The 23,487-nt window shown below is 53.6% G+C and overlaps 2 protein-coding genes across 4 annotated transcripts in view; one reads left to right on the forward strand and one right to left on the reverse strand.

Annotated features, from left to right (window-relative positions):
* Lrtm2 (leucine rich repeats and transmembrane domains 2) overlaps nt 1–8,049 on the reverse strand; it is a 15,468-nt gene extending 7,419 nt beyond the window's left edge. Inside the window, exons 1-3 of one of the 3 annotated variants that reach the window (XM_005365112.3) lie at nt 7,792–8,049; nt 1,366–1,586; nt 785–917 (exon numbers count right to left, since the gene is read on the reverse strand). In XM_005365112.3, the coding sequence (XP_005365169.1) occupies nt 785–851 (67 nt within the window). In that variant the 5' untranslated portion in view covers nt 852–917; nt 1,366–1,586; nt 7,792–8,049. Of the gene's footprint in view, nt 1–784; nt 918–1,365; nt 1,612–7,791 lie in introns of all 3 variants that reach the window. The other 2 variants (XM_026788232.1, XM_026788233.1) reach the window with 2 other exon arrangements.
* Nucleotides 1–23,487, forward strand: part of Cacna2d4 (calcium voltage-gated channel auxiliary subunit alpha2delta 4) — a 103,554-nt gene that overhangs the window by 76,626 nt on the left and 3,441 nt on the right. The window contains 8 exon segments of the mRNA XM_005365113.2: nt 14,042–14,103; nt 15,211–15,255; nt 15,437–15,499; nt 20,772–20,842; nt 21,238–21,313; nt 21,746–21,798; nt 22,255–22,307; nt 22,581–22,601. Coding sequence (XP_005365170.2) covers nt 14,042–14,103; nt 15,211–15,255; nt 15,437–15,499; nt 20,772–20,842; nt 21,238–21,313; nt 21,746–21,798; nt 22,255–22,307; nt 22,581–22,601 — 444 coding nt within the window.

Below are 23,487 nucleotides of genomic sequence, written 5' to 3' on the forward strand. Positions count from 1 at the left end.
CACCTCCACCAAATTCAGAGCCGCAGCAAAGCTCTGATGACAGAAAACATAATCCTGAGCTGAGAGGTGTCAGCGCGATCCTAGGATGAAAAGGATCTGAGCCCCTCGGATCAGCCGTCCGCCTGGTGAATAATTCAGGCTATGCCATGCTGGGGCAACTGGACTGAAGGCCAGGGGAGGTCAGGCAGAGCAGTGTCCCTTTGGGCCACTTCTTACTTTTTCCTGTATAGCCGTGGGCAAACCAGCTAGGGCTGACCTTATCCCTTTGAAGAGAATTTTCACGGACAAGGCTACTTTCACTACCATGTATCCTTAAAGTGCCGTGTGTACAGGGAGGAATGGACCCAGTCCCTATGACTTCCACTGCCAGCACACCAAGAGCTCCCTACAGAGCTGGGAAGACTGCAGGAGAGAGATCCTGCTGGGGCCTCTGGGTTCATCCAGCAGAGGAGATGGCTGGGGCTGACTGGGATTGCGACCCAGGAGGAACTGATTTCTGTCCCAGCTCGGCACATGCTGCACACAGCACAGATCCCAGTAAAAGGAGTGGGACTGGACCACTCTCCAGCAGAACCCTTGGCTGGCAACTGCCAGGGAACGAGAAGCAGGAGGCAGAACCAGCTGTCTAGACTCCCTCTCCCCGCCTCAGGAAAGCACACCGCAAATGGACTGTCTTTACTTAGCAAGGCCGTGAGTCTGAGCCTCCAAAGCAAGGCCTTGGACACCCAGGAAGGTCAGATAGCAAGCTCTCATCCCCCTGCCCCGACGCGGGACCCATACTCACAGGAGACCTGCCTCCACTGCAGGACAAGCTTATTCCTCTGCTCTGGGCCACTGCCTGGTGCGAGCATGGTGAAACCCACACTCTCTGCAGCTCTGGAGAGAGACAGCCCCTTAGCATGCACCAGTTGTCAGTCCTGAGAGAGGAGAGAGAGAGGAAGGGAGGGAGATAGGTGGAGCGAAACATTTGGAGCCTGTTCCAGCCCAGGGGTTAGGGACAAGGGCCAGGTGTCCCTTTACACTCCATTCCCTCTCCTGTTGCTCTCGCTGTGATGCTCTGTAGGGAGGGGGTCAAGAGGAGCAAGCAAGTTGTTTGCTTCCTAGGGGCACTGGGGGGCCCAGTAACTCCCGGCTGAATCCCAACTCAGCCCCCTCTTTCCCTCCCCTGCCTTTCCCTGACTCCCCCGGGGCCTCTCAAACCTTGGTAGGGTTTACAAATGATTTCACCCTAATATTGCTCCCTTCCCCCAGGCTTACCACGTCCCAGGTGGGAAAATGAAGGCACACTTCTCCTAGGTAAAGGAATGAGGCCCCAGCTCCTGGTCCCCTCATTTCTCCACCAGGATCACCCCCGCCCCAGCTTACCATAGCCGTGGGGAGGCAGAGGCTGGGCCCTCCCCTTCGTAGTGCTTGCTGATGGGATTGGAGTTGCTGTGCGGCCCCCTGCTTCTGATCCCACTGTCACCTTGAGGTGAATCACAGTGAGCTGTCTTCTGCCCACTAGCAGATCTGTAACTATTTCAGCTCGAGGTTGTGTGTGGGGGGTGGTCCTGCTCTTCAGCCGCTGGCCCAGGAGAAACTGAGGCCTAGAGAGGATGAAGTGGCAGAGGGCTAGAAGTATGTTAAGGCAGCAGGTCACTCTTCCAAGGCAGAAGTGGGCTCCTTATCCTTTCTGGGGCCTGCCACAACCCGGAGTCTCCTGAAGGGGACCCAGGCCTCCTTAGCACCTCAGTTCTCTCCAGACATAGGTAAGAGCTATGAGATGGGGAGCCAGAGCCTACACCTTGTCATCTCCATCAGAGGGGAGGCTAACACCACCGCAAGGCACTAGGGACAGTGGGAACCAGAAAACGCTCATATGGGGAGGGGGCTATCTTGTACCCACAGCTCCCTTTTAGCGCCCAAAGGGCACTGTTTCTGAAACCACTCCTCCCAGGATAGCAGCAAGCTTGGCCTTTTTGACTACCAAGTTCATGGCCCCTGTATAGTTCCAGTTGCAGCCTTCATAGTTCCTGTTAGTCCCTGAGCTCCCAGCAAATGACGGAATGGAGCTGACTCTGAGGAGGTGACCAGAGTGGCCAGGATGTTTAGAAAAATGTGCAGCCTGGCCGAGGTTTCCCCCAGTGTTTGGGGAACACTCTCATTGCTTTCTCCCATCCTTGGTTTACTGTTTTGTTGTTTGTTTGTTGTCTGAGCCCAGGCTGTCCTGGAACTTGTTCTGTAGATCAGGCTGGCCTCAATTTTGCAGAGATCTGCCTGCCTCTGCCTCCCAAGTGCCAGGATTAAAGGCGTGCACCATAATGCCTAACTCCACTTTCCACTCTCTACCTCCGCTCCATCCCACCCTAGTGATCTTCAGGAAGCTACCAAGGTGACCCCATGCTTCTGTGACCTATGCTGCCCTCAGATACTCTGCTCTGCTCCCAGCAAGGGCAGCTTGCTCAGTGTCCATCTGCCAACCTTGACTTTACCTCCCCTCTTCCCAGTTAGGAGGCAACAGCTTGTGAAAGGTCCAGCAGGTGCTGTACCCCAAAACTGAGCATGTCTGTAAGTCAGCCATGGAGGCTAAGCGCAGAAGCCTGGCCCTTGCTGCCATATATGTGGGTTATGGTGGTTACAGTGCCTTGACCTCAGTTCTGGTATTGTCCTGGCTCAGGGGCACAGGCAGAGTCTGTGGTTCAAATCCATGACCTCCATCTCCTTCCAACACTCTGCAAACTCCTCCCTAGCTTTCCAACTCCAACAGTGACAATCCGATGCTCAGTGGGTGGGAACAGAGTGGGCATGGGGAGGCACACATCACCTAAGGAATTTTGGCAAAGGCTCCCACCTCATCTTGAGCCCACGATGGGCGTCTTCATCATCACGTGAGGTCAGTTTTACAGCGTCCTGAGCTGTAGGCTGTGGCCAGTCTCAGGTGCCCGTTCCATGTCATGCCCACTGTATTCTGATTCAGTAGATTTCTGCCCCATCTATGCAATGCCCAAACAGACCTGCCCTCTGAGAAATCTCCCCCTCACAATGGCCCCCAGCCCTGACCTTCAGTCACACTACAGGTCACAGCACCTGTTAAAGAGCAGGCAGGTTACAGCCACCCAAATGTGTAGCTATAACCAGTTTACCAAGGTTACATGGCAAGTGAGGATGGGTTACAGCCCTCTGAGTCAGACTGTTTACCCACTTCCTGACGGCTGTCAGCCTGCAGGAGCCCAGCAAGGGAAAGGCTTGTGTGTGCACAGAGCTCTCAGGCACAATCTTGAAGCATTGTATGCAGCAGAGAGAGGTGGGCACAGAAGGAGAAATAAGCGACTAAGCATGTCATAACACGTGTGCTTGCACACATGCCTTCCCACACACAAATACCAGATCTGTGCAGCTAGGCGTGTACATAGGCACATACATGCACACCCACACACATACACATGCCTTGCTGGCAACATTCCAGCACTTCATTCAGGCAGCAGAGGGATGCCTCACAATTCCAGCAAACCCCAGCAGGGGGACACAGGGACACTTCCAGTCTGCTAGGAAGATCTGCTGAGACCCCACAAGGCAGCCACGAAGACAGGCCAGTTTTCTTGTACAGTCTAGGTAGCGCTGAAGGCCCAGGGCAGCTCCTGCTCCCATTTCTGTGCCCTCCCGCAGGGGGACAGGCTCCACCTGAGATGCCCTGAAGGTTCTTCCACCCACTCTGCCCCTTCAGCGCCACCCTGCCTGTGATGGCCAGGAACCATGGTGAACAGCGCAGCCCAGGGTGTTGTCTACTGAGATGGCAGAAAAGACACTGGTGATTGTTATCCTCTGGAGAAAAGAGGACACATCTAGAAGACACCACAGCTCTCTCTAGGTAGCTGATCTACCTCCTCTGATCTGTGTTCCCACCCCGTGATGTCAGTGCCTTCCGGATCCTCCGATCCTGGGAGCGAGGTTGAGAGGGGAGCTTTCTAGCCTCTCCACCCCAAGCCCACCCACAAAACACCCAGCCAAAGACCTTTCCACCCTGAAACAGCAGAGACTCCTCAGGAAAGGGGTGACCTATATTGGAAAGCGAGGACAGCTGTTGCTGCTGCTGTTGCTGCTGCTGTTGCTGCATGCTGCTGCAGGCACTGACTAACTCCTGGAATAAATGAACACTCTGTGGGAGTGGGAGACAGAATAGAGTTGGAGGTCCTGCCAGAGGATCCTCTGTCCGTCCACCCCGCGCCCAACACACACACACACACACCTCATGCTGCAGCTCATGGGCACTGTATTTGGGGCCTGCTAGGAAAACTAACCTGTGTTTGTTCTAGCCCCAGGAACAGAGAGCAGAGGGACAGGACTGGGCCCAGCAGAGGGTCCCAGACTCCACTGGGCTCAGGTTTAGAGAACGGGGCTGAGAAGCTAGGAGTGGCCAAACTTGGTACCTCCCGAAGCAGAAACATGTGATTTTGACTCTGATGGGCTTGTAAAAGCAGATAGCCTGGAACCTTTCAGATGCCAAGTCTCAGGTCCCACCCAGACTCGCTAAGTGAGAATCTGCCCAGTACTAAGATCTCTGGCCAATCAGGGACATACTCAAGATTGAGAAGTATAGGACAGCCCTCTCAGCCAGGGTCTAGCAGCTACCCATCTCTAGGCCAGGAAACTGGAGACACCACAGGCTGCAGACAGTGAGCCTGGTGGAGCTGGAATAGAAAATGGCAGATATAAAGGAAAAATAAGTCTGGGGCTCACCCAAAATCTTAACTAACCTTGCCTAGGCAGAGCAAGACAAGGGCACCAACCGGAGGGTCTCCAAGCCTTTACATGGGAAGATGCTAATGGCTGCAGTCAAAGAGCTACACGGTGTTCTTGGCGTTCATACAGTCCAGTAAGATTAGAGTAACTATCAGCATCATAGGGAAACTGAGGCATGGAAAAGCTTGGGAAAACGGAAGACTATAGATTGGACTTGAGTTGCCTGACCACAAACTGCTGATCTAGTTGTCCATCCCTTGGGTGAAGGTTGAGTCAGATACAGGGACAGACGGCCCTCATTGGTAGGACTTTACAGTTTATCTCATCGCTGTCTCACTGGGGTTGAGCAAAGAGTTATTCCTGTCCCCAACCTACCCATAGGCTGAATAGCCTAGAAAACCACTCCTGGCCGGGAGCTGGGGTATATGATGGGGCGGTCCAGGAGTGAAGGGTTGGAGCGGCAGGCCGGTGAGGCAGGAGCGTAGCCGTGTGCACTCTGAAGTTCCACGTGCTCCTGCTAACCCAACGGCTGCTGTACCCATTAGAGCTAGGGCGTGGGAGCTGTTTCCCCTGGAAGCCCAGCTGCCCCCTCCCCCAGCCTGGAGCCGCCAGTCAGACTTGCTTTGCAGAGCATCAAGGTTAGGTTGACAGAGTACACCTGCTACCTGCTCTCCGATTTCTCCCACAGATGTAGGCCTACTCTCCCTATGATGTGTGCTCACACTCAACTAAAACTGGAAAAAAACAAAAGCCACCTCCCCCCAGGCGTGGGATCCACAGCATTCCTCTGAGTTCCTTCTCAGTACCCCACAGTACCCCCGCAGCACCCCTCAAATCAAGTGTGCACAACATGCGACCTGTGAGTGCCCTCAGCTCCCTGACCCCTGGGCCAACTGTGCACATCCTCCCACGAATCTCCCCCAGATCAAGGCTTCTGCACCAACGCCAGCTCCATACACCAAGAGGGGGAGCAGAAAGGCATGCATGGACTACTCGACCCCCTTGGTTCTTCAGGGAGGTTCTAGTGGGTGGCTGAGCTAGGGCGGGAAGCCTGCAAGTAATCCTGCCCCATCTCGGAGGACTTCCGGGGAGCCTGGACATCTGGTCTGAGCAAATGGAATGCCATGAGGCCCAGAACACAGAAAAACGAAACGTCCCCTGGATTGGTGTCACAGACTGGCCATGAGGCCCTTCTAGGAAGTACTCCACATCTGCTCATCAGTTACCCCTCCGCACATCCCGCCCGGTGAAGCAGTTTCTAACCCCCCTCCCCCAGATGTCTGCTGGGAACAGCCACGCGCCCTCCCTCCAGGTTCCTCTCAGCACACTGCCCTCTCACTTCCAGCTTCCTTGTCAAATTTTCCCTGCCTCTGACAGAAACCCTGGGAAGCAGAACAGGAAGGTCCTTGAGTCACCCAGCATACACCAGGGTTGCTCTGGGAAGCCAGAGAGTCCATTGAGGACCCAGAAGGCTCCCATGGTTCACTGCCTCCCTGGGCAGAAGTCAAGACAGATCACCCACCCCACACCCAAGTTTCACCCTGACTCCCCCCTCTTCCCAGCATTACACACACACATGTACACACCACACACCACACACACATGTACACACCACACACACACACACACACACACACACACACACACACACACACACACTAGTTCCATCCCTCACCGCCCACCTGACCAAGGCAAGACCCTGGCTCTGGATCTTCACACTTGAGAAATGAGAATAGGGTACGCTTGTCCTGCAAACAGATATATCCTGTAGCCAAACCTCAAAGAACACAGCTAGGGGGCTTAAGAAGCCCGCCTCTTTGCCTGCCCTGCCTGGCTTTCCCCCGGCTCCCTCTTCTGGCAGAGCCGGAGCCCTCCTGCAGTGGGAAGGTGGGGGTGGGAGCGCTGGGCTCTTCTTGGCAGCTTGGAAGCTGATGTTGGATTTCCCTACCAGCTGGACTTCCCCCGCCCAGGGCCACATGCCGGCTCCTTCCCATCCCCCCACCTGCTGTAGTTATCTAAGCTGCGGGCCTGTCAATCTGAGTCACACAAGGCAATGCCCAACAAACCCTGGCAGCCTGGTGCCAACATCCCCACCACCACCCTGGAATGCAGACAGCTGGGGGGTGGGAGGCAGAGCAACCAATCAGAGCCCAGCCCCAGACCTGCCGGCCATACAGGAATTTGAACTGCAGATTCCTGGGCAGAATCCAGCATTATGAAATGGGCCTGGGGCTCCTGAAAACCAATGTCCTCCTCCAAGCCGGGCATCTCTGCCCATGAGAGCCAAGCAGCCAGATGAATGTGACCTGGCTGTGCACTGCCCCTACACTGAGTACCCAGTGCTCCTAAGGCATCTGGCCCACCTGCTGCAAAGGCCATTATGCAGTGGCGGGCCACCTAAGCATCTCTTGTTCCTGGTTTGTCTAGCTCTCCAGTGTGCTAAAATCAAGGCCTGGGTTTGTAAGAAAGAACTACCAGACACCCCTTCTTCACTCCCAGCCACACCCCCACCAGCAGGCTCCATCAGGACTGCAAAGAACGTTCCAACTAGCAAGGGCTCCTTTGCACCCTTGCCCAAGGACAGCTACCTGAGGGCCAGCAAACCCAGCCAGAGCAACTGGTATAAAGGTCCAGCCCTTGCCTCGCTCAGGGGGGTCCTCCACCCTCTGGTCCCATTCCAAGCCTCTGTATGCCAGCCTGTCTCCAACACCCAAGCTGTCTCCCCCTCCTCTGGCTTGCCGCTCCTCCTGCTGCAGGGACATTTCTATGCTATCCGGGGCCATCATGTGGCACCGACTCTGCTCTCCTCCCTGTCCCCTCCTCCCTACCCCCTCCTTAACAGAAAGCACAGCTATGTCCCCAGCACTGAGGGGTCAGAGTTTCTAATGCTCTGTACCTTTGGGTTGCCCAGGTGTCTGGTCCCCCCACCCCACCCCAGTAACTGCCCTAGGAAGGAAGCCCTGCTAACCCTGCCCGGCCAGGTGGCCCAACGTAGATGGCCCTAGTTCCTATATTCGGATCAACCTCCTTTCGCGCCCACCCATTCTCTCCCAGAAGCTCCTCGCAACTCACCTTTTTGCACTAGGACCTGATGCTCAGACCAGGTAGCTGGACACGGGCAGCTCGGCAGGCAGGACGCGGGGATGTCGGGTCTGGTTCAGGGCAGCGGGAGCCTGGGCAGCGCCTGTGAAGGAGGCGGACCGCAGGCTGAGCTGCCGCTGCCGGGCAGGGGGTTGCGGGGTCAGCGACAAACTGAAGCGAAAGAGGGAGGGCGGGAGGAAGACAGACCGAAGAGGGGGAGAGGCAGAGGGAGCAGAGCGCGCGTGCTCAACACTGAGCGAGCGAGCAGAGGGAGGAGAGCGCGCAGCGGAGTGACAGCTGGGGCGCATCTGCGATGGCGGGCACGCGCGCGCATCGGTCGGCGAAGCTCTGTGGTAGCAGGAGAGCGTTGTGGGTGAATCACCCCTGCCCCAGATCAAAGGAACCGCGCCTCCTCTCACCACCCAGCACTCTCACTAGCGGCCACCTCTGTCTGTCCATTTGGAAGGCAGGATCTTTCAAGGCGTACAGGACCCAGACCACAGCTTTACGGACTGACTTGGATCCCAGACCTGATGGGACACTGGGTGTCTTCTGTGTCTGAGTCCCCCCTTTAAAGCCTGACTTCTCTTGCAAGAAGAGTCCCGAGGGTCCTCGGCGATGCGGAGGGAACCAAGGGCCCTCTAGACAGGGGGCTGAGCCTCTAGATGTGACCACCGTTGGCCAGGACTATTTAGAACAGGGTGTCGGAGTAGGTAGCTGCCGCCTGGAGGACGAGATGCCCGACAAGCACAGAGACCATGTGCCTCCAAGCCCACAGGGAACCCTGGAGGAGCCAGCTCCTTGCTGGTCTAAAGGATGGTCAGACACATGAAGGGGAAAGCTGCATCCAAGGATGCAAAGGCCTCCAGGAGCCAAGACAAAACCTGCCTAACAAACTGCTGTTCACCAGGACAGTGTTCCAACCAAAGCTGAACTGAGCCAGGGGCTAAGATAGCCAGCCTTCCCCACCTGCAGCATGAAACCCCCCTCATTCCTTTACATTCTGAAAGTCTGTCTGTCCAGCAGATGGTCTAGCCTGTAGGTGACACAGCAGAGGTGTGTGTCTCAGCGTCCTTCATGTTATATTCAGGGCTGGGGTCAAGGGCTGGAAGCCTCTTGATTCAGGATTGCTATCCAAGACAGATGCGCAAGCCCCCATGTACTCTGAAGTCCCCTGCACCTACCCTTCCAACAAGGCAAGCTGCCACTGCCCTAACACACTTCCACCTCCTGTCTCAGGAAAACAGGCCCTTCAGGAGCTTGGTGCTCTCTGCCCATAGTGATCTACCCCGACATAAAAGCTCAGCTTCAGGCTGGCAAGATGGCTCTTCTCGTAGGTTATGGTCAAGCCTGATGACCTGAGGTTGACGCCCCCAGAAGCCACATGGTAGAAAAAAATAACAGACTCCCTCAGGTTGTCCTGGGAATGGATGGACACACACACAAGTAAACTTAACACCAACATACTAACATCCCCTCTGCAGAGATGTTTTCTCTGGGTCATTTTATGGTCCTGATCACAGAAAAATTTGGTAGCTTTCTGTCTTGTATTGTGAGCTATTTGGGGACAACTGACCTTACGCTCTCCCTATCCCCCATAGTTCTAGGCCGTCTTGTTGGCTCAGTCTATCCTTTTGCTAAGTAACTGGTAACCTGGAGTCTAGCTGAGTTCTTGCCTTATAGACCAAGCAGGTGGGTTGGGGTTCTGCAGTTGCCTCCAGCCCTGGAATCCTAGGACCCTGGTGCTCACTGAGTGCTAATGCTGCAGAAATCAGGCCCCTCCTACACAGCCTCTGTTCAGCTAGTCATAGGCCAAGAAGGTTCACAAGAGGGAGTGTGTGTGTGTGTGTGTGTACTTGTGGTACATATGTATGTCTGTGTCTGTATTTATGGTACGTATATCTCTGTGTGTGTCTGTACTTATGGTAAACTTGTGTGTCTATCTGTGCTTGTGGTACATGTGTGTGTCTGTGCTGTGTCTATGCATGTGTGTGTGTATCTGTGTGTATCTGTGTTTATGGTACGTGTGTGTGTGTCTCTTTGTGTGTCTGTATCTCTTTGTGTGTTGTGTATCTGTGTCTCTGTGTGTGTTTTGTTTTGCCATTCCTGGTGACAGAACAACACCGTAGAGCAAGGATATATGTCCCACTAAGGCTCCAGCTGCCTGTAGTCTTCCTGGAGTGCTCTGTTAGGCTATGGGCCTGAATGAGAGGACATTAAAGGGTCTTGGAGGAAAACACAAGAATCCTGTGGAGAGATAGCAGGAGGGGAAGGCAGGAGGCAGCCTGAGGCAGGGAGGACAGGGACAGGGGAAGGACCCAGGTAAACTATGGCAGGTAGAAGGAGATCTGAGATTCATCCTTCCTTCATGGCAGCTCCCTCGCAAACTAAGGCCAAGGTATAAAACAGGGACCCATCAGACCCAACCATAGGGAAGATCACGCAATTACACCCAGGGAAACCACGCAGGAAGCCCTCCCACCCTGGCCTCTTTGCCTGTTTCGCCTCATCAAAAATTCTGGGCAGATGCAGCCACACAGCAGGTAGCAGGAGGTGACCCAGGAAGGTGGTTCTCCCAGGCACTCCGGGAACTCCTGGAGTCCACCATCCCAGCAGAACAGGGGCACTAGGCCTGGAGGCTGAGCTCTGTAAATGTTCTATGGCAGGATTAAAACCTAGGAGTATGGGCGGAAGAGTGAGGCAGGACGACTTCTTGTTGAAGACGATATGTGCGCCCCCCCCCCGCTCCCACCCCACTTCTGTGCCAGCCTCTTGCCTTCTTACCAGAAGGATGATCCGCTTTGTTTCTCACTTAAATCTCTCATTTCCCAGTGGATTGCAGAGGGACTTGGGGCACAGGGTTAACCTCTAAGCTGAAAGATTAGTGTGAGCAATAACAAGGAGTCTGGAAAGGTCTGAACCTTTGCAGTCACGAAAGTGAGGTCACTGCTCCCCCCAGTCAAGGGCTGGCACAAATTGACTAAGAAACATTTACTGAACCCTGTTAAGTGACAGCGTGACTCTAGATCTAAGAATCAGGGCTCCATCTGCTTGCCCTCTGTGAACCCCACTCCACGGGGTGAGATAAATCATATCACTTAGGAAATAAAGCAATGAGAGAGAGAGAGAGAGAGAGAGAGAGAGAGAGAGAGAGAGAGAGAGAGAGGGCGAGGAGGAGGGCAGCTTTATCTGGGGAGAGCAGGAAGTCTCTGCCAGGTGATGAGGTTGAGCTGATTACAGGCAAGTTGAGTTCTAGGCAGGAGCATTCCAGAAAGACGCTTGATGAGAATGTCCTGGAGTACGGATGAGCTGACCCTGTTCGAGGAAGACAACAATTCAGGCTGAAACCAAAAGGCTGCCTCATGGGTTTGCAGGGATCTAAATTTTGCTCTAAGTGGGAAGGCAGGATGGGGTCAAGTAAAGAAGGGATGGGTTTGGGTCTTCTGGGAGGTGACTGTGTCACATGGAGAAAGGCCAGAGTGGGAATCTGGGACCCTAAAGGGACAAGGCAAGAGGATGTTGGCTTGGCCATAGTGGTTACAGCAGAAAGTATTTCTGTATGGAGTCCTGGAACAAAGGTCTTCAGAACCTAGGTGGACAGAGAAATGATAGAAATGACTCAAAAAATGAGCCTTGGAATGCAGACTGTACAAGACTACTTCAGGTAGAGGGTAGGGTAGCTTCTGAACACATGCAAATGCTTTTGGAGCTCACAGTAACACAGTGGCCTGAGAAGCTACTGAGATATTCCAAATTCTGAAAGGATAGACAGCTGGCTTTGTGGTGTGACCACCACTAACCTGCCCTTTGCTAAGCCCTCATGACTACCCAAGTAGCCCTGAAGCCTGGCTTTCGCTGAGGCAGAGTCAAACCCTACCTTCTCCAGACTTCCCATATGAGAGTCACAGAGCTTGGAAACTGTGTGAGTCTGTGGAACACACCCTGAGCTGCAGAACAGAGAGCTAGAGTCCCATACTAGAGCCAGTCTGGGACCCTTTGATCACTGGAGTCAGGGATGAAGTCGAATAAGCTCCCTTAGCTCCCAAGGAGCTGACTCTCCTCAGTATCAGTACCGCCACCCTGAAATAGCGCTCAGAAGAGCCCTGTAATAGCGCTCAGAAGAGCCCTGTAATAGCGCTCAGAAGCAGAGTTCAGCCCTGTTTCTGTAGGTGAAGGAAACCTGTGTGTGATGAGCTCCCAGGGTAATCCTCCATGAGGTGAACAAGGAGGAGAACCACACTCGCTGGGACAGAGCATTTGCCCAATTGGGATGGCATGTTACGTCTGTGTTTCCCACAGGTCTACCTGTCCCCTGCCCCCACCTACCCTTTTCAGTCACCTGGACCTTCAGGCTCAGCTGTCACTTTCACAGAGGCTCCCCAGACCCACCTCAGAAATCCGGAGACTGTGCGGGAGGGGAGGGGCCCTCTAGGACCTCAGGTGTTGCTGTTGCTGTTTTAACTGCAGATTAGCCGCAGGACGCTACTGTCCAACATGGAAGCTGCCATCTCTATGGGGTTAGCAACATTTACATTAATATAAGATAAAACTAAAAACTTAGGCCCTCAATGGGCCACATATGGGGTCTCCAGCAGCCATAGTGATAAATGGTTACAGTTTGGGACAGGACAGGTGTAGGGTGTCCCCAGCATCTTATAAAACCCATCTACATGGGGAGGCTTTGGGTCAGGGTCTCCTGGGACCTGCTACAGCATCACCTATTGCCACAAGAAATGCAGGCTCCCAGGCCTAGGCCGCCTCCTGGGTGGGAAACTCTGCAGTGACTTCACCTGCCCTTCAGGGGGCTTTGGTCTAGAATCTGACCTTGCACTTTTTCCCCCTGAGTCTCAACAATAGTTCAGGCTTGTACAGAAGCATGACAAGTTCAAGACTAGCCTGGGCAACTTAGCAAAACCCCGTTTCAAAATGAGAAACACCAAAAAGGCTGGGTCTGCAGCTTTGTGGCAACGACAATCTCAATGCATTGCTGAAGAAAGCCAGATGCAGATTGTGGCCCTGGAGACCCAGCGCAACAGCTTCACTGACTGGAACCCTGCTGGCATGGCTGCTCCCTAATTTCTTTCCCCCTCAAACCTCCCCAGGATACAGGTGCATCCTGGAAGAGCCACGAGGCCCTCAGAATCAGAATGGCATCGAGTGACTTTAGACTTTCTTAGGCAGGTGGCATAATGATTGAGAGGCCTGCTGACAGGCTGCCAGACCCAGAGGGAAGACTCAGAGCTATGCCTTAGAGGTTCGGAGCCTGTTCATTGTTACTTCCTGGCTGGCAACTTAGCTGAGCCACATGGAACCCCTGTTCTCAGCTCTGTTCCCTCATCCCGTGAAGTCTAAATGAGGCTAGTGCCAGTCTATGAAGGATTAAACACCTTTATGCCTGTAAAGATGCCTAACTCACCCAAAGCCCCCAAACGCCTTTAATATTATTCTAGGTACTAAGAAGTTGGCCTAGTTTGGACTCTCTTTCTGCCCAGCATAGCCAGCCTTTTTTTCCCTATTCTTTGGCCCCAAGTTCTCCTGTCGCTCTTTGTCCCAGATTTCTCTTAGTATGTGAGTGCCCCCTTGGGTTCTCCAGACCTATTTGGGAATCAAAGAGGCAGATGGCGCTTGTGTTGGGGGACATCAAAAGAGAAGCGTTTGTGCACTGGCGGCATTCCTGGTCTCTGGGAAATGGCCTTGCAAACTCGGGTGGTCGGCTTATGGCTCAACCTCCGACAACTTAGGTTTCTTCCTGAGTGCCTCCAGGCACTGTGCCTCCAGGGAGTGTCACACCAGGACTGAGATCCACGGGGCCTCTGAGTTTCCAGACTCAGACTTAGGTCCCACGATCTTGCACAAACAATGCTAGCCAGCCTCTCTTTTCACGCGTGTCGAGGGAGAAGCACCAGGCAGAGAGTGTGCCCTGAGCTCCCAGGGATCAGAGAGGAAGCCGTCCATCCTCACGGTTCTCTGGCATCTCTGGGTACTGCTTCTCCCACAGGGAGCATCTCCTGGCCTGGATCCCCTCCTCTAATCCCCTGGGTCCTATTCCAGAGGCCCTAGATTCCCATGGCCAGTGACTAAGTCTCCATCATTCCCTCCTGCCCATGCTTCTCTCCCCACAGCCACCACCACTGATAAGCTTTCTCTCTTTCAGTGGATTCTATTCTTTTCTGCTCTCACTGTTTCCTCCTCCCCCAAATATTCATCTGGCCTTGCCCCTCCTCTTTCTTGTTCTCTGCAGCTGTGGGCATCCAGATGCAAGTGGACTACCTCCAGCGCCAATTCTGGGCAGCCATGAAGCAGGTAGGCTTCACAGGGAAGGATTGTCCCCACAGCCCGGCCCATCAGGCCCACAGGAGACATCACTCTATTTCTGCCTTCCCTGCCCTTCTCTGGACCCTGCATATCGGGCTTCTTCCTCCCGTCCCCACCCCCACTCCAGTGCTCTGTCCCCTGATCAGATCCAGGGCAAAGGGCAAAACAGGGCCACTGCTATTGTCCCCAAACTACCCTAGCCTTGCCTGCTACAGAGTAAATTAGAACTTCACTTAGCCCCTCCCTCTAAGGACACACACACACACACACACACTCACACACACACACACACACCAGAAATCTTCACTGTCCTCTGTATGTCCTTCTAGCCTGAGTCATCCTATCAGGGAAAAGTCCCATCTACTCCTTCACTCCAGGCTGCCAGGTCCCTGCCTTGGGCACAGTGAGCTGTGTAGTGAAGGTAGAAAGGCCACAGAGGTGGAGGGGACCAGTAAGAACCCACTCACCACGTGAAAGTCCTAGTGCCCTGCAGGCAGGTGGCCTCTGTTTGTCCTCAGGAGAGCACGGCCTGCTGCTCAGTTTCCTGCCTGCTGGGAGACACCTGCATGTGTGTACATGACCCTCACAGACTCCATTTGCCAAGGCCGGCCCTCCACATACAACAGGCCCTTCACAAATACGCCACACAAATGTGTATATACAGACACACATGCAAGCACGCACACACTACAGGCAGAACTTCCTCATACAAGACACAGTCCAAATGTACCCACATACAACAGACTCTTCATAGCCATAGCACACTGCACATATACAGGCATGCACATGTACACAGAATATACAGGCCATGTGTATACCACATGTAAAATGTATCCAAACACTCCACATACACAGCACACATAGACCTACCTTTAACACACACATTGTGTACATATAGATGCATAGTTCACACATAGGCACATACACACATGCACACACACGCACACACACAGGCACACACGCACGCACGCATGCACACACGCACACGCGCACACACATGCACGCACACACACACGAGCGCGCACACACACACACGCACATGTACTTGCACCCACAAAGGCACACACTGTTCACAGTGTTCCCTCTTCCTTCCAGTGCAGCACTGAGGAGGGTCCGTGCCTGAAGAGTTGCGAGGACACTGTAAGTGACTCCTGAAGGAGGGCATAGGCGGAAGTTCACTGTCCTGCGTCCCCCTGTGAACTACTTCCCTCCTGCCTGAGCCTGCCTGCAGGGCTCACCCTCCTCAGCCCTTTGAGTGAGCATGATGGCTAGAGCCAGCGGTGGCCCTGGCTATGACCTCCTGTCCTGGCCTCTCCCCCAGGATCTGGATTGCTTCCTTATAGACAACAATGGCTTCATTCTGATCTCCCAGAGACCCCAAGAGGTAAGTGACCGAAGAGCCAGAACTTAGAGAAAAGGGCTTGGGGGAAGGGAGCCAAGACCCTTAGCAGCTTTATCAGCCAAGCAGGCCTAAAGCTGGGGCCTTCGCCCCACTTTGGAGCAAATCTGGGTGGGAGGAAAGGAGTTGCCTTCTGTCCAAACCACAGAGCAAGAGGACAAACACAGAGCGGCATTCAAAGGCAGAAATACTTCTCCCCTTTAGCTGTGACTAAGCTGACCTCTCTACCATGTGACATGTCATGTCTGTGAGGAGCCACTCAACAAGCTCAGCGCTCAGGGAGGGCCTGGCTGCACTGCCACCAAGTGTCCTGCTCCCTCCCCTGAACAACCATGGGGACTTTTGAGTCCCACATCTTCTGCTTGTATCTTGCCCTCTCCTACCCAGTCTCCAGGGGGACTGTCCCCATCCCTGTGCTCCTCTCCTTTCTGGGTCCCCTTGTAGAAAATTTTACTGCTGTCACCAAGCCAGGGTGCCAACAGGCCAGCAGGGGCATGGGGGGGGGGCAGCCCTTACTTTACCCAACAGCCTGCCTTCCCTCCAGCCACCTACTCAGACAGAAGAGGAAGTCACGATGGCAGTTTTATATCTGCTCAGCCACAAGTCAGACCCTGAAATTAGCCAGGGATTATACTTTAAATCGCACTTTTAAAAGAAGCTTGTTCCACCCTGAGCCAAACCCGAACACAAACACCTGAAGCAGTTCTTTGACACAAGCCCACAGCCCTGAATAACCTCCAAGAGGAATTTCGCCTGCAGGCATGTGTTCAGTTCGGTTAGCAGCTTCCAAGATCTGGGCCTCAGTTTTCTCCTCTGGAAAAGCACAGGCTGGATCACCTGAGGTCAGGGTTCAACCCTGAGCTGGAGGCTCCAGAAGCCTGGATAGTACAAGATCAGAGCTGATGCTGGCCAGGGTCCTGGCCAAGGTAGTCTCTGTCCCCCAAAGCCAAACTGCAGCCTCATCCAAGCAGGGCTGAGAGTCCGTGGAAATTGTCAGAACGTGACAGGAAGTAGAGCCGGGACATCAGGAGACTGGGCACAGATAGAGTCAAGATAGAAGGGGACCAAAGGACCATGGGACGGCTGCCCGGGAGCAGTTCTTAAATAGCCCGCTTGACATGCAGCAAGAGCTGAGAAGAGAAAGCAGATTTTACTGTTGCTTCCTACTGGAAAGGTCTAGGCTGTCAATCAGGACACTGCCAGAACTCTGACCAGTCACTAGTCCTGGCACCCGGGTGTCCAGTCCCGCTTGCCTCCTCCCTTTCCTCCCCTGCCCTTCTTCACACAGAGACAGTCCATTCTGTCAGAAAATGGAGGAAAACAGAAGTTGACTATAAGGCTGAAGGGGCCTAAGGACACTCATACGCTGGATCCAATGCCATACGATCAGAACTGACTGTGGGGCCTGGTCTCCTGTGGGATAGCTCAGGAGTCAGAAGGTGGCCATGAACAGGAGTGGCAGTGGAGCCAGGTGGCTTGGTCAGGCAAGATAAGATTACAGACCAGCCCAAGAGTATGCCAGAACATGGGCCAGGGAGCCTACGTAGCAGCGGGGGAGGGGGCAGAGAGCACCTGGGGGTATCAGCCGTGTGAGTCAGGGCTCTCTGATGGCGACTGAGCAGGAACCAGGACAGAGGACACACGAGTGAGTAGGCACCGTCCCAACAGGATCCTGCTATGGATACTGAAACATCTCATGCAATGTTCATGAGCTTGAAATATTAATGGCCTTTTGGATCTTTTCCCTAACCATTGGAAAACAGCAATAACAAAAAAGGCTAGTCTTCTATCATGAAGCCACGCAAGTCCCCCAACAGGCCGAATAGAGCTCTCTCACCCCTAGCTTGCCAATCATTGCCCCCAACCCAGTCCAGCTGTGACAACTGCAAAGGGCCACCTCAGTGAAGAAGACCCCAGGGCCCTTGGATAGCACATTGGGTTGAATTGCTCCCATTCTGTCTAGAGCATCCCATATGCTCATGAATTGTGATCCCAGGACATCACAGAAACAGTCGGTCTGTTCTGAGGTTTATATTTGATGTAACATACATTTTCATTCCCTATTTTAAGTGCTTAGCTTATGTGTCTTAATTTTCTCAAGTGTTATATTATCTTATGTTTTGCATAGGCTTACAAGCTGATCCAAATCCTTTATGAAATTAAACAAAGTATAAATAAAACTAGCTTCTAGAGCAGCAGTTCTCAACCGGTGGGTCCCAACTCCTTTGGGGGTCAAGCAACCATTTCACAGGGGGTGCCTAAGACCATCAGAAAACACGATATTTACATTATGATTCATAACAACAACAAAATCACAGTTTTGAAACAAAAACAATTTCAAGGCTGGGGGTCACCACAACATGAAGAACTGTATAAAAGGGTTAAAGCAGTAGGAAGGTGGAGAACCACCGATCTAGAGGCTTTTGCCAGCTCAAAGACACCCCCCAAACACATACACACACACACACACACACACACACACACACACACACGAGGTTGGTGAACTCAGACCAGCTTTGTCTTGGGGTCAAGGGTAGCGTACAAGTTTCTAACACCTAGTCGCCAACCTGAGTCCTTCAATTCCCTGTCCAGGTTGCTCTGTCTCTACTCAAAACAGTTAACGGGCTCAGATGTACTTGGCTGGGTCTCATAGAATTACAGCCAATCCTGCAGGTCGTCAGAAGCCACGGATAAGGAGTGCTGACCCCTGGGTTAGCTCTAGGATTCATGTCAGCTGCAGCTCCTTGACAGGGCTCAGTATCTCTCTCCTCATCTGGGCCTGCCTGGGACAAGCTGTAAGCTGAGCTGTGCTGGGCCAAGAGGCCACAGATGCACAGGCCTGGAACTCAGACCAGTTTGAACACAGATAGGAGCGCACTGCTGGGTATTTGATGAGCAGCCACACAACAGGAAAGTCAGCCCTGCGTTGGGGCAACCATCCCACAGAGGCTATCAGCTCACTGCTGAAATCTTTCCTGCCTAAGCCATCTACTGAACTCCAGGCTCCAGGGCAGACCTCATAGGACCCTGACTCTATCCCAAACTCATACCAAACTAAATGCAGGCAACCCTGGACCTTTGGATCTTCCAGAGCTCTGCCAGCGTGTTGGCTATGCCATGTACGGGTAATCTCGGGTGTAAGGAGCCTTGGGAAGCCCCTTGTCAGCTGTGTTCCTAGTAAAGCCACATGTTAAAATCCGGGTCCTGAAATGACAAAATCCACATTGGAACCTTTCCTTTGCAGGTCCTGAATTTCAATCTGAGGCATTTATTCATTTGGACAAAAGTCAACAGTAACTATCCGTTAGCGATAGTGTTCTCCCTGTTGCATTGACTTAAGCAAATCACAGATTATTTCATAGATCAAGGCAGCACAGGCTTAGTATGGCTTCCTGGAGGCACCAGGTATCCCATCTTCATGGTAGCATCCTAGCCAGGGGGATTCTTGCCTTCTAATCCACGTCCCAAATAAGAGGGCAACAGTGGAGTTTGGGTACCCCAACACAGTCCTCTCACTTTAAGTGAATTCCCAGAAGTTCTCTTCTGGGCTTTACTCCATTTCATTGGCCAGCTCTCAGTACAAGGGTTTTTGGGAAGTGTAGTCTTTTTGTGGACCACAGTGCTTCCATTGTTGCAGAAGTTGCCTTACAAAAAGAAGGGCAGTGGACATTTCCTGCTAAGTGGCATTTTCTAGGATATGGAGTTTTGGTTGCAGAGGCAGAAGTGTTTTCCAAGGTGTACTTTCTTACAGTCAGATCTCCTGCCTCAGAACTGGGCATTTGATCAGCAGGGCTGGTGAGGAATGAGCCTACAATTTAGGAAGAGAATGGGATGGTCTTACAGCCCTAGTTTCCCTGTCTTAAGGAGCATACGTTTCAGGTTTTACACACACACACACACACACACACACACACACACACACACACACACACGCAACGAACAGCCAAAGGGTAGAGACAAGTCTCTGCAGGGATCGTGCTCCCTGCTGATGGAAGGGAAACACACAGTCACTGGAACAGCAAAGAGCTAATCCAACTGACATAACCATCCAGGGGCAGGGCCTTGGAGGATGCTGGGCAGCAGGTGTCCCCGGATACTGACTGATTAGATCATGAGCAAGGAGGTCCTGTCTTATTTTGGGGGTGGGCAGTGACATTACTACTTTCCCAAACCCAAGCTGTCTGAGAGTATTTTGGCAAGAAATCTGGGGGCAGGGGAAAGGATGTGCAGAGGGCCAGAGCCCAAGAGGTGAAAGCCAAGTACAGCTGCTGCAGAGAAGGCAGGGAACACAGAGGGCGGTCCCAGGCTCCTACCCTCCTCCCCTCAATGAAGAAGCCAGGATAGCAAAGCTCATGGCAAAACCTGCTGAAAGCTACCTTTGACAGCATACTCTACCACCGCTATCACCACAACCACCGCCACCACTGCCACCATTATCATCATCACTGCTACCACATATTACATCTCCACCATCAGCACCACCACCACCGCTAGCATCACTGCTGTGAATCAAGAGCTCTACTCAATGGCAGCAGCTTGCAGCAGCACCTGCCACACCAGGTGTGGCACATTTCCACTGTAGCAACTCGAAGTGGCATACGCCCCCTTTAAAAAGTCCCTCTGAACATCACAGCTCTCTTTCTCTCTCCCCACTCCAAGATGGCCTTTCACTCACCCCCTCCCTCAGTAAACCTCTTGCATTAGATCTGTTGTGTGCCGTGATTTCTTAGTGGCACACCTTGGCCCAGGCCTGGCAAAGGTACATTCCCACTCCTTTATCCTAACAACCATGACCACCTCACCATCACCACCAGCATCACCATACACACAACCACCACCACCACCATCACCACCAGCATCACCACACACACAACCATCACCACTAACCTCACCAACTCACCTCCACCAGCATCACCACACACACATACACACACACCATCACCACCACTAACCTCACCAACTCACCTCCACCACCATCACCACCCCACCCCATGCAACAAACAGCACATGCAACAAAGGGGGCCCACAAACTCGTTTCCTTGGAAGCTCCGACTCATGTTTAAGGAACCCTGGACCACTTTTGGAGTGCCCTCTGGGCCGATTTCACAGTCCGCTGCAGATGACAACACGATTTAGAAAGCCTTGATTGCGATGGTCAGCTGGGGGAGGGGCGGGCTGTGAGGAAGAAGAAAGGATTCCTTGGAAGGACAGCTACAGGGACAGCCTGGCAGTAGCTCTCTCTGGTTCCCCCCCACAGATGGGAAGATTTCTGGGGGAAGTGGATGGAGCTCTCATGGCGCAGCTTCTCAGCATGGGGGTGTTCAGCCGGTAAGTGAGACGCTCCCCTCTCTGGTCCTCAGTTAGCCCTCAGGGTCTGACCCCAGACACCCCAGAGAGGCCCCAAAGATGCCTTTCTGGAGCCAGAGACTGAAGTCAATCTAGGGGTGGGTGTAAGGTGCATGGCCATCCCGCAGAGTGACTCTCCAGCCTCCGCTCAGGGCTTGGAGGAAAGCACAGACCAACACAGCAAGCATGCTATCTGTGTTCTTAAAGCCCTCCACGCATGGGAGTGACATTTTGGCGTGAGCTGGCTTCTACTCTGGCTCACTCCTCTAAGCTGGGCACCCACATGGACCCTCGTCAACACAAATCCTGCAACCAAGGCCTCCAGGCCAGGGCATGGAGTGGTCTTGGCTCCGACACAGCTCACTTCTGCGTTTCAGTGTGACCATGTATGACTACCAGGCCATGTGCGAGCCCCCAGATCACCGCCACAGTGCAGCCCAGGCCCTGATCAGTGTGAGTGTCCCCCCAGGCCGTCCCTCTACTGGGACTCATCCTCTGCCCTGTCCTTCAGGATGTCACCTGGTCCCATCCTCATCCAGCCCCAGACCTTCTGGCTCAGGCTATTCTGGACCCTGTTCTGATGCTCACCGCTTCCCCTGGGGCTGCAGGGCTGTCTTGTCCTGGGGGTGGGGGGTGCTCATTCTCACCTCCCAGACTGACATTAGATCTTCAGGGGTTCCTAGCACTGGTCTACCAAGGATGGGAAATGACCAGACTCCTGAAGAGTTTTTCAAATCCAACCTGTGGGGAGTCTGACCTACAGGAGGTCTTTGAGGTCCCTCTGCTCCGGCGTTCCTTCTGAGGGGCAGGCAGGTTGGGTCTGGAGGGAGGTTGTTAAGGGACATCACTTGGGGTTTCCCTGAAATAGCTCTGCTCTTCCTCCAGCCTCTCTCTGCCTCCTTGATGGTGGTCAGGTGGCTACTGCATGAATGTCTGCTGTGAGTAGGGGTTAGATGGAGTAGGGAGAGAAACCATGGTCAAGGGTCAGGGGTCATGGGAGGGGAGGGCTCCCTGGACCAGGGAATTGGACCATGAGGCCAGGACCAAAGGAGAGTGTTCCCTACAGGTGGGGCCTGAGTCTTGGATTGGAGGGAGGGTTCCAGGTGACAAGAGTTCCCTTTGGGGAAGGACAGGGTTATGATTAAAAGTGACAGGCAAGATTCCCTGCATACAGGGACGAGGTCATGAGGCTACCCTTAAGGGGGCTGCCTATAGCCCACAAGATAGCCTGGTTCACTAGCCACAGGAGGAGGGAGGCATTCACCCCCACCCTACACCCTCCTTCATTCATGCCCTCAAGCAGAAAGACGGGTTCCTACAGGGGGCGGCTAGAGGCAGTGGCACCCCGAGAGCTTCACATGCCAGTCCCCGAGACTGTGTTCTGCATCCTGCAGGTTCCTTCTACAGTGGAGTACCTGGGGATCTTGGCAGGACAAAGGGTCAGAGGGTAAGTGCCAAGAAGCAGCTGTGGGCAGCACTCTGGGAAGCTCATTAGAAAGGTTCTGCCTGGGGTGGGTGGCAGTGGGGTGGGCGTCGAAGCCTTCATGTTCATAATCTCATCGCATCATCTTCCCCTCGCCTCTGTGTGTGATATCACATCACTTCTGATCACCTTCGCTCCGTGTGCCATCACCACTGCTCTATGCCATTCTGTCCTCGTGTGATGCTGTGCCTTCCCTGTGCTGTGTCCAACCCTGTGGTGGGCTCTTGTCCTGGGCAGCCAAGACTGTCTTTCATCATTGTAAGTAGTTCTGACGGAGAGAGCCTACCTTGCCCAGTCCCCGGGGGAGCTGTAAAGGACTTGTCTTTAAGTCTGTGTCCTGGGAGTGAGCACAGGCAGCCTGAATTTCTTTATCCTAGGACACTCCTTGGCTGGGGACAGGAGGCGGTCCCCAATCCTTTAGAGCACCATTTTGAGGAAGCAAGAAAGCCCAGAGCTCAGACCACACAAGTACAGGCCTGCGTTAGGAAACAGCCGTCTCCTCTTGAGGGGTTCTGATAGTTAAAAGGGAGGTATAGCCCATCATGTTGTTGAGATGCCACCAGGTCACCCTAGAGAAGAAAGCAGCTTCAGCAAGGCTCCAGGTTTGAGGGAGTATCCTCTAGAATGGCACCCCTCCCCTGAAGTTGTGCCTAAGGACAGTCCCCAAGGACAATGACATGTCATGGTAGCTCTGACACAAAGCAAAGGGAAAGCTTTGTCCCTGCTGCTGTTGACTCCTGCCGGCCCGGGAAGGGGACACCTGACCTCAGCCTGGGAAGGGAGACACCTGACCTCAGCCTGGAAAGGGGGATACCTGACTTCAGCTTGGAAAGGGGGACACCTGACCTTTACAAGCCGAGAGACACAAACGCACTTAGGTCCTGGAGATGTGAGCTTCCCGGGCCAAAACGATGGCCAACCTTAGCCCACCCCGCTAAACTCTCTCTGGGTTCTGGACATCCAGCAGCCAGGAGACTCCCACTGCCTTCTTGTCTGGCTTCATTATATAAACAATTCCCCCTCCTTCCCTCTGCCTCCTCAGCTGCTGCTGCTGGCCAGGGCAGGTCCTTGGACCTGAAGTTCCTGTGGTTAGGCCCCCTTCATAACTGGAGTTATGAAGCCAGTGACCCCAGTGGCAGGAAAA

This window comes from Microtus ochrogaster, unplaced genomic scaffold, assembly GCF_000317375.1.
Source record: "Microtus ochrogaster isolate Prairie Vole_2 unplaced genomic scaffold, MicOch1.0 UNK1, whole genome shotgun sequence".
Lineage (NCBI taxonomy): Eukaryota > Metazoa > Chordata > Mammalia > Rodentia > Cricetidae > Microtus > Microtus ochrogaster.